This window comes from Macrobrachium nipponense, chromosome 13 (genome assembly GCF_015104395.2).
Source record: "Macrobrachium nipponense isolate FS-2020 chromosome 13, ASM1510439v2, whole genome shotgun sequence".
Lineage (NCBI taxonomy): Eukaryota > Metazoa > Arthropoda > Malacostraca > Decapoda > Palaemonidae > Macrobrachium > Macrobrachium nipponense.
Genome location: NC_087206.1, coordinates 56,771,790 through 56,783,361, shown reverse-complemented (window position 1 = coordinate 56,783,361; position 11,572 = coordinate 56,771,790). Strand labels below are relative to the sequence as shown.

The following is an 11,572-nucleotide window of genomic DNA, read 5'->3' as shown; positions in this document are numbered from 1 at the left end:
AGACTGAACTTATGTGCATAATTCTACCTGGGACAGGGTCGTCTCAGGGTAGGTGGGGCAGCACTATTGTTAAATATATATAGACTTTGTATCATCTTGTGTTGACGCTTATTGTGTTGGGCAGGTATCTGTTTCAGCAATCCTACAAGTTCATCGGAAATTGAGCTGACAAAATGCTGATGTGTGACAAACTCAGGATTTGGTTTGTCTGTTCATGTGAGGACTATAAACAGATTCAGCTTTATTTTGACACCCACTCATACACTAAAAAATGTCACCTGAAGGAGATCATACATAATCATGGCATGGAGACAATGTTTCTTTGTGTGTTGGAAGTTCCGGTTGTCAAGTGATAAGGCATTCCAATCAATTTGGAGCAAACCTCAGCTGCCTTGACAGTTGATCTGCACTGTATTGTGTAAATTTAACCCACCTCAGCATGTTTTGCTGGAAAGAAAATGTGTGAAAACTATTCAATCTGGCACGCACTTTTGTTAATGCTCACTTGAGCAGTGCAACCTATCTTTTTGGGAGATGAGCTCTCCATGTTTGCTAGGATTGAGTATTTAACTCTGAAACTTTTTTTCTTTATACACTATGCATTTACAAGTCAAAATGTAATCATGTTTTCCTTTTTTAGTAATAATGTTTTCCTTTTTTATATTATTTTTCGTTGTTTTTCAGTGGTACCCATTTGTTTTGAGGCAATCTTTAATTAGTATATTTATTTATGCCACTTCAATGAATCTTTCCTTTTTATTCATGAGGTATTTCTTCTTTCACAGTGATGAATCTGTGAACTTATGATACAATGCTCTGGGTAAGGAGCATAAAAGTAAGAGGTGGTGGCCTTGTCGTTGAAACGACTAGACTTTTTTTAATTGTGCTTATGTACTGATGTACATTATATGGTGGTATTATGATGTTGGGGATTCTTCATCTTACAATTTTGTTTAGTCCCAGATGTGTGATTGAGATTCCATTTTCTATGATTCATTTTTCAATCTTGATTTTGGGAGTCAGAATATATGACCCATTCTTTTAACCAGTTAGTGGTTTGTTAAATTTTCTAATAAACTCTAGTTTTGTAACGAAGTATTTAATTCAGAGCCCTATATATACATATATATACAGGCAGTCCCTGTTTATCAATGGACTCTGTTAATGTACCATTTCATCCTGATTTTATTCCTGCTGTACCCATTTTTAAAAAGTATTGATATTAACTTAATATCTAAATATAATAACATTTTGATAAATAAATTAATGAAACATAGCCTTTCAAATTCAAACAATATTGTATGCAGTGTTCCTTATAAAGAATGTAATAAAATTTATATAAGGCAAACATCAAAAGATCAAAACAGGAAATACTCTCAGCACAAATATGCCATATCAAGAGGCTTAATGAATAATGCCATTGCAGACCATTGGCTTAAGAAAGGATATGCTATTAGCTGGGATAACTCCTCGATAATCTGCAGGTTCAAAGATCACTGCAAAAGGAATGTTGGAATCCATTTTTATTGAAGCCACATCAACAAGGAATTTAAATCTCCATCCTGGATTGTCCCTTAACCCTCCTTTCTGTCTCTTTTGCTTAAAGAACATGCCGTCCAGATTGACAAACTGTAACCACACCCCTGCCTCTTTCTGTTTTTGTATATAAAGGTGTGAACTTGAAATTGTAGAATATGCTACAAAAGTACTTGTTCCAAGTCCCCAGTTTTTTCACTCGCCTTTCTACCATGCATTTAAGGATACAGGCAGTCCCCGGGTTATGACGGGGGTTCCGCTCTTGAGACGCGTCGTAGGCCGGATCATCTTCAAAATTCCAAAGAAAACCTTACTTTTAATGCTTTGGGTGCATTCAAAACTATGTAAACTGCATTCTTATTGCATTTTTCATCAAAAAAACCTTCAAATATTGATTATTTTACATTTTTGGTGTCATATTTCTTCTGCCAGATCAGCATTGTAGGAGTTATAACCCTGGAACATATGCCATAACCCTGGAAATAATTTCTGATGAATATAATTGAAAAGCACCTTAACCTCAGAACGTTGTAAGCCGAACCCGTCGTAACCTGGGGACTGCCTGTATCCCCAAGCACGTGTTCCTTTGTGCTACATTGGATATATATGTACCCCTCTTGATGGTCTGATAGGTAAAAAGAGCATCGCTGTACAGCCTGAATTCTTGTTTAAGTTTTTTTGTTTGTATGGTGCTTTTTACGTTGCATGGAACCAGTGGTTATTCAGCAATGGGACCAACAGCTTTACGTGACTTCCGAACAACGTCGAGAGTGAACTTCTATCACCAGAAATACGCATCTCTCACTCCTCAATGGAATGGCCAAGAATTGAACCCGCGACCACAAAGATGCGACGCTAGTACCATACCAACCAAGCCGCTGAGGCGCCATCCTGAATTCTTGGTTCCATGGTTCAAGCCCCTGAGCCAACGAATTTTTTATCAACTAAAAAATTCCTGTTCGATTAACATATATGAAAATATGTTAACTCCGAGGTAGAGTGAATTAGATAATAAAGGACATTTGTGATACATGCAGTCCATGGTTATCGGCCCCATAAGGCACCTCATGGCCCCAATAACCAGAACTCAGCCTGTTATGGCGCCATAAATAGCCGATTTTATGGTGCTAGATGAGCTCCATAAAACAAGATTGTCGATAACCGGGGGCTGCTGACACACACACACACACACACACACACACATATATATATATATATATCATATATATATATATATATATATATATATATATTCAAGAACTTTAAGACTAGCAGTTGTATGTGCAAGGATAATTAAATGAGGGTTAACAATTCAAAATATATTGCCAAGTCCATACTACAACTTATTTGCTATGAAAAGAGGAAAGCTTTAGTCAGCTATGATTCCAAAATACTACAAAACCTGCAAGCTAGAGACCTTTGAGAATTTTTTTTTTTTTTTTTTTACCTCTTTTAACCTGCTTATTACATTCTATAGAAAATTTTACAATCATAATTCTGAACAACACAAAAACATACTGTCATCCAAAAATATAATGAAAGGAAACAAGTATTTAAAACAGTTTATATTATTTTTGGAAATAGCTAATTTTTATTCATAAAAAAGAGGGTACCTAAGAAAAACAGTCTCCTATCCATTCAGCATAAGATATTGAGATGTACACAAAATAAGTTTAAGTTTGAAGAAGGTCACTGTTAGCTTCGATATTATTGAGAACAATTCTTTCAAGATAAGTTTAGTACAGTGTATAAATCAAAACTTTTCACTTTATCATAATTCAGACAATTCTAGAATGAAAAAGACATTAAAATCTATTGGTGTGTCTTAGTTTGTATTAGACAGCTAAATACAGCTTCAAGAGACTGGTTGTGTTTTCCTTAATTAAAACATGGAAGACATACTTTCCTCTAGGAACTTCTTGTATATAGCCATAAAAGCAGCAATAAATGCCTCAATATGATAGATTGCTTTGCTTCCTTGGCCCAGGCGATACTCATGAAAAGCAGCAAGTCTTGTTACCTCACATTTCAGTTCACCATCACAGTTACGTACAAGTTCCTTTAGTAATCCCTGAAATGTGTCATCCATAAAATTTAATAAATACTAATAATTCTATAAAGATAAAAATACATGTAAAAAATATCAATGTCTTTAATCATTTGTTTTATCATTTGAGTGAAAATCCATTGTTTGACCTGCAGAAACCAGAACAGTGCAAATGCCCAGACAAACTATCTTACTGTTGACTTCATTGTCTATCTTACTGTTGACTTTATTATTATCAAAACAGGTCAACCAAATCACTCAACTGAATAATTACGGGCTATCTTAGGGCTGGCCCAAAGGATTAAAATGAAATGGTGTGCCAGGTCTAGGCCATTGGCCAAGTGCTGGTACTATATGATAAATGACAACAAAATTTTAAAGATAAATAAATACGTAAAAAGTCATATGCTTCCACTCTAAACACACACATATTAAATACACTTACTCATGTTTCTGTCTGCACAATAAAAAAGGAAAAACCAGAGTAAGTTAAATTTAAAATTTGTATTTTAGTATTTATTAAATCCCACATGGGCTTTTGTATTTTCATATATCATTACTTTTTACATTTTATCAATTCATTTACAGTTTATCGTGAATATTAAAATTCGAACAATTGAAAATGTTGATTGATAAAATTTTACTGACCAAATCTATTTCCGAAACTTGACAACTGTTGTTGGTTATAAATTATTTTGGACATTGACACTGTGATGTGTTGACCGTTATTATCACTTTCCAAAAAGAGCTTAGATGATTATTATTTTGACACGTGTCAGGATTACTTGCACATGTCTCTCTCTTTGGTATGATTAACTCCATTTTCTAATGAAAAATTTTATTTATTTTATTATTTTGAGGTTCTTCATTCCATATATTTTGCCATTTATTTATAATACCAAGTTCTATATGTGTTACATAATCATTAACAGGGATGTTTAAATTTGATGATGCTATATGGGTAGCTTCTTTGGCTGCTTGATCAGTCTCTTAGTTTCCTATGTTCCCTGTATGGGCAGGGATTCAACATATTTCTACATTTCCTTCATTATTATATACAGAGTAACAACTTAATTTGTTGTACAATATTTTTTGGTTTGTAACAATGAATAGCTTTTAAAGTGACTCTTGAGTCACAAAAAAAGTATAAATGGGCTCAGGATAAGAGGTCTTTTTCTATTATCCTCAGCAAACGCTAATACCCAATTTTCCTACAACATCAAAACCGCAAGAAGAAGAAATGGTTAGGTACATACGCACCATCATATTGTTTACATACAACCAAAATCTGACCAAGAAGCCATTCCTTTCTATTGGTCAATGTAGGATAATGACTTACCCAAAACCCAAGCCTTTTTGTGAGGGCAGTAGGAGGGTTTTGAGGACTCGACAGCAACTAAGTCAAAACCTGTTTTTTGATAGTGTAGTCACTGTCTCACCTCAAGGAGCTTTACAAAGAAACTGACAAGTGACGAAAAGCTCCTGGATTCTAATCATAACAAACCAAAAGCATTTTTGGTCCAGGGTCAAGCCACAAGTTTCAAGGCCCCATTTTTTATTCCTAAAACCTTTAGGTTTGGCAGCAAAGAACAAGAAACAAAGTGTGAACTTAAGTTTCGTATGGTGAAATTCTGTGGTGACTTACTTAAGCATGCTGGGTATGGTTGCAGTATTGTCAAACCCTCCCCAGCTATGATTAGCATACTTGCCTGTTGGGAAGACCCATGGTTTGCTGCTATAGCATCTATGGGTCAAGAATATCTACGCCACCTACAGATACACAGTGTAGTTGAATTTATTTCAGCTTGTAACCAGTGTTGCTAGAGTTTAGGAAAAAACAGAACCTTTTGGGATGTCTGCCATGACCGCTGGGTTAACATTAAGTGCATGAAGTGGGCATAATGTTATGCCTGCTAATTCTAGTTTACTTTAAATAGGAAATTTCCTTCTTAAAGAAGTCCCAATCTTGGCCAGGAATGACAGGCCAGAGGGCAACGAAAATTTATTGTCAGCTCTTTGCTGATGCTAGCGCAATCAAGAATACTGCATACTGTAGCTTGTGAGTTGTGGTTGTCCCCCTCTAGGAGGAAGACCTGTGGTTTGTATCAGGTCCACTGAATTGCGGGGCTGATCAAAATCCAAGCACCTTCTAGAGTGGATCTTTGTAGTGTCAAGGACCGCAGAGGGGAGGTGACAACTCCTACACTAGTCAAATCACAAAATCACAAATCAATGATTCTGTTAATGCTGCCTTGTATTCCATGATTGCTGTAACTGCACTTTGGCGTGTACATACTGAACTAACTTATATTCCTTTTCGGAATCATGCATCATGTCACTTATACATTGCCGTTCTGTGGCAAAGACATTTTCGGATGTTATTCATAATTTCATTATGGAATTGATCAAATACAGCAAATTGTATATCCCTTCTGGGGAGCTTTCGTAACCTGATAGTGCATCTACAGCTGAGCTGCAACTGCCTGTTCCCCAGAGGCAGAGGTCCTGGGAGAATTACCCTAACCCTCTGAAACTTGTCATTTCCATTGGGTTCAGGTGGATCCGTGTATCCCTTTTGGGGGAAGGAACCTAACTTCTTTACAGAATTGCTCAAATGCCACAAGCTGTGTATCCCGTTTAGGGAAGCATGTACATTTTGACTGAGCTTCAACAACTGAACTGTAACTGCCTGTTAGTATAGGGGCAGAAGTCCTACAATACCCCAACAGAAATATAGTAACATCAGATGGATCCTAGTATCCCTTTTTTGGGGAAGAGATCCTCTTCAGCATCAATAGCTGTAAGTGGGTATAGAATTCCTTCTACATATAAGGTTTCTCCCATGGATACCATCCGAGGAGACATCGTGTGCTCACTTTTCTCTAGGAGCAAGTTTTACTGTTCATTTACAGTGTCCTAATGATTTTGTCTAGCTTTCTTTTAAACTCTTCCACAGCTGCTGTTCACGGCTTCTGGTGGCAGTTTATTCCATGTGTCACATATCTTGTATGTAGAGAAGTTCCCACAATGGGATGTGTTGTCTCTTCAGTTCTAGTTTCCATCCATTATTTCTTGACTGGTTTTTGTTTAACATAAATAGGTTACTGTCTACTTTTGTTGTCTTCCAGTATTTTTAATGTTTCTATTAGTTGTCTTTGCAATCGTTGTGTTTCTAAGCTATACATATTTAGGCGCTCTAGTCTTCTTTGGTAACCTATTTGCCTGATGGATGGAATTAACTTTGTGGCTCTTGCTTGTATCCCTTTTAATCTATTTATGTCTTTTCTTAGTGTTGGTGACCAAAAGTGTACTGCATATTCAAGATGAGGTCTAACTATTGATGTGTAAAGCTGTAGCACCGTTTCTTTGTTTTGGTATCTGAACTACCTCTTTACGTATCACACTAGTTTCTGTTCCTTCTTTTCAGCTTTTATGCACAGTTTTGTGGGTTTTAAGGCCTTGGTTATAATGACCCGAAGGTCCTCTTTTTGTTCTACACGATTCATGTCATTCCTAAGCAGCATGTAGTTGGCATGAGGGTTGTTTGTTCTTATTTGTAAAACTTGACATTTATCCAAGTTAAAAGGCATTTGCCATCTTTTTTACCACTTTCCTATTTTCTTAGATTACTTCTTAAAACTTTCTGCTGTCTCTTTGTCTGCTGCATTTACACCTAGTTTGGTGTCGTCTGCAAATCTGGAAATCCTGCTAGCCAATCCTACATCAATGTCACTAAAACAACGGTGGGCCCTTGCAAGGGCAGAACCCTGAGGAACTCTGCTTGCCATATTTGCCAATTAGCTTAGTCACCATTTATTACGACTGTTTTCTATTAGTTAACCAGTCTTCGATCCAGTATGCCATTTCTCCTACAATTCCTAAAGCTTTTACTTTTGTCATTAGTTTCTTACGTGGAACTTTGTCAAAGGCCTTTTGGAAATCTAAGTAGAGTATATCTATTGCTCTACTACTGTCATAAATACCAAGCATGTTATGGAAAAACTCCAAGAGGTTTGATAGGCAGGATCTGGGTTGCCTGAAGCCATGTTGACTATTTAACAACATGTTGTTTCTATCAATGTGATCTACAATTTGATCCGTAATTATGGACTCAACACTCTTACAAGGGACAAATGTTAGATTGATAAGTCCATAATTTCCTGGATCTTCTCTTGGGTCTTTTATGAAAACTGTGGGCACATTACCTAGTTTCCATCCTTTAGGTGCCTTTCATTGTTCTACTGTTTTTCTGTAGAAGTTATATAGGTGAGGAACTACATACTCTTCTTTTAACTCTTCAATTTCTCTTGGATGAATCCCATCTGGGCCAAGAGATTTGAACTTTAGTTTTTATATTTTGTTTTTTACGTCTTCTTCCGTAAATATTATTGTGTCAAGTGGTTCTGGCCCTTTATATTTAATATCTGGATATCTGGAAGGAGAGAAGAGGAGAGGAGAGAGAGCGAGAGAGAGAGAGAGAGAGAGAAGAGAGAGAGAGAAGCGAGAGGCTCTAAATCCTTATTTAAAAGTGAAATAGGAAGAGCCGGGGAGATTAGAGGAGAGGAGGTTGGGGGAGAGAGAGGGGGGAGGGGGGGAAGAGAGGAGGGAGGAGGGGGAAGAAAGAGGGGAAGAGAGGGGAGAAAGGAGAGAGGGGGAGAGAAGAAGGAGGGGGGAAAGGGGGGGGAGAGGAGAGGGAGTTTTGTTTATCGATAGTGAAGGGGGGAGAGGAGTTATCCATCACTTAATTTCTTAAAAAGTGAAATTTGGAAAAGAATTTAAATTGGTTGTTTTTCTTCTTTTTAAAAAATTACTTATAAACTTGAGATTCGGAATTTTTTTGTAAAAGTTAATATTATATCATTATTAGTTATATTAAAAAAAAAATTTAAAAAAAAATTAATTAAAAACATATAATACATCGTACCATAAAAAGTTCTCCCATCTCAGTAAGAGAGAGAGAGAGAGAGAGAGAGAGAGAGAGAGAGAGAGAGAATTATCTTTATTTAAAAGTGAGAATTATTATACTTCTTTAAAAATACTATCACATATGAATTTTGTAATTACAATTATATTATTTCAAAATATTAATACCCATCTCAATAAAAGAGAGAGAGAGAAATTTAGTAAATGTTAGTCACAACACAGCAACTCGCCTCTACAAAAAATAAAATCTTACTAATTCATTATAGTATTTATTTAATGAATTGATATTATTGTTGTTTACATTATTATTATTTGAAAATTAGTAAATCACTTACTTATTATACAAAAAACATAAGTTTCTGTAGGAGAGAGAGATCATTATTATTTTTATGTGATATTATTCAATCTTAATAAACTTACTAATATAGTATCAATGAACACTAATATTTGAAAATTAGTAAATCCTATTTGTATAACAATGTATTTAGTCATGAAAATTATATTAAAATACACCAACTATACTCTGTTTTTTTCCATCTGTCCATCAGCCTGTGGTGGTCGCGCATGGTATCACTGCATCCTGGGCTTTAAATAGTTACGCTATGTGTAAGTTTTACGTCCTTGGCTTTAAATAGGTAAATAAAAGGATATCTTGGTGTACATTTGCAACTGAAAAGTATTTTAATAATTTACTGAATGCAAATTACACTGTTAATATTTGAAACAGGATATTATTTAAAACCCGGGATGCAGTGTTACCAAGCACAAACACAACAGGTGGATATGCAGATGGAAAAAAACAGAGTATAGTGAATACTTATCATCAGAAAACCATGAATAGGTGAATTTCCCATGAATAATGGGTAGACATGGTCCAAAGAAAATCCATAAATGAGTGAGTCCGCGAATATGGGGGTTGACTGTATATATATAGTACATTGGTACCTCGTTTATCGAATGTTTATACATTGGTACCTCGTTTATCGAATGTTTCTTATGTCAAACTTTCCATTTTTCTAACAAAATTTTCTTGAAAATTTTGTATTGTTTGTCAAGCAAATGCTCATACTTTGAACTGACTAATTATCTAGTTTATACTAGTATTCGACGGACTACTGGGTTTATAAGCTAAACTGTTATGAATTATTTTTCATTTACAATATAGTTTAATAACAACAATATTTGACCAAATTAATAAAAGTATAGAGCATTTAATATAAAATATCACTTTCAATAAAACATTTAGCATAAAAGATGTATAAAATTGTATGTAACCACAGTGACATCATGCCCAGCTGACTTGAGAGTGAACAAGGAATTGTTGATATGTTGAGGAGAGAAGGAGAAGAGAGAGTTTAAAAATTACTGTATGTATGTAAAAGCAATAACAATTCACATAAAAAGGGATATCCAAATGAATTTAATGTAATGATAAAACGAATGCAATAAAGAAACAAAGAAAAAAAAATCGTAATTGAGCCAGTTTTCGGTGTGCTGAGTGAGACGGTTTAGTTAAACAATATTAACAAAATAATAAATGAAAGAACAAAACTTTTCACAATAGAAGTTAGCACAAATGATTAACAAAATCATTCGTCATTGTGGTGATACACAGCTAACTTGAGGTAGAGGAAGGGAGCGTTTATATTTTTGAGGAATAATGAATGAATGATTTTAAGTTATCGTGCGTCATGGTATTGTAGAGGAGAGAAGAGAGTAAAATCTTTACTATAATATGTACGTAAAAGCAGTACCAATTCACATAAATAAAATGTTATTTCACAATAAATTTAACAATATGATAAAATATGAAAACAAATGCAATACAGAAAAAAAAGTCTTAATTGTGCCTGTGCTCAGTGCGCCGAGTGAGATGGTCTAGTTCAACAATATTAACAAATTAGTAAATGAAAGAATAAAGCTTTTCACAATAAAATTTAGCACAAATGATTCACAAAATCATTCGGCATTGCAGTGATACAACACAGCTAACTTGAGGTAGAGGGAAGGGAGTTTATATTTTTGAGGAATAATGAATAAATGATTATAAGTTATCGTGCGTTGTGGTATTGTAGAGGAGAGAAGAGACTGTAAAATCTTTACAATAATATGTACGTAAATGAGTAAAGTGTTCGGTGCACTGGGGGGGGGGAAGAAGAGAGAGAGAGAGAGAGAGAGAGAGAGAGAGAGAGAGAGAGAGAGAGAGAGAGAGAGAGGAACGGCTGTTTCCCACTGACTTAGCTGATCTGGGATGATTATTCACCCATTTCTTTCATTTACAATCTAGTGACAAATGCTTGTTACAATATTTCACTGCTGTAAAAGTAACTGGCATCGCTTTCAGCTTCTGCATGCCTTCGATTGTTTGTTGAAACTGCTTCCTTTGAAAAGTTATTTCATCTCTTTCCTTTTCTTGCATTCTTGACTTACTTAGTTGTTTGCAAAATCCTCAAGTTTGTTTTAAAAGTCTGCCGTTTGCCAGAGTAAGGTTATGTATTGTGGCACAATTAATCTCTTTCGTGTACTTAAGATCCAAGTGTAAACATGCCGATTACTCTCTCTCTCTCTCTCTCTCTCTCTCTCTCTCACACACACACAACACACAATCGGACGCACACACTATCAATTCCTTTGATTGTCTTTGTTACTAATATGTGAATAAAATTGATTTTATCAACCTTTGCATACTGCAACCAATTCGGTTTGCTCAAAGGGTTCCCATCTCCTCCCTCCATCCCCAAGCCAGCCGGCACCATTTTTACCAAACAGTTTTTAAATCTTACATAGAAAATATAAACTTTAGACAATTTTACTACATTTAACGTAGAGTTTCAGTACTTTACACTCTTAATTTAACTTTTGAACACATTAATAATGGAAAAAATGTGAAAAGGGGGCCTTTTTGGGTTGGCTGGAACGAATTATCCTAATTCCCTTTATTTCTTATGGGGATATGTTTAATATTTCGAACAAATCGTACTTTGAACAGCCTTCTGGAATGGATTAAGTTCGAAGTACGAGGTACTACAGTACTATATATATATATATATATATATATATAATATA

General features: G+C 35.2%; 1 protein-coding gene across 1 annotated transcript in view; it reads right to left on the bottom strand.

Annotated features, from left to right (window-relative positions):
• Positions 1-3,269: 3,269 nt before the first annotated feature.
• LOC135225798 (replication factor C subunit 3-like) overlaps positions 3,270-11,572 on the bottom strand; it is a 133,444-nt gene continuing 125,141 nt past the window's right edge. Inside the window, exon 7 of the mRNA XM_064265287.1 lies at positions 3,270-3,607. Within this exon, the coding sequence (XP_064121357.1) occupies positions 3,419-3,607 (189 nt within the window). The 3' untranslated portion in view covers positions 3,270-3,418. The remainder of the gene's footprint in view (positions 3,608-11,572) is intronic.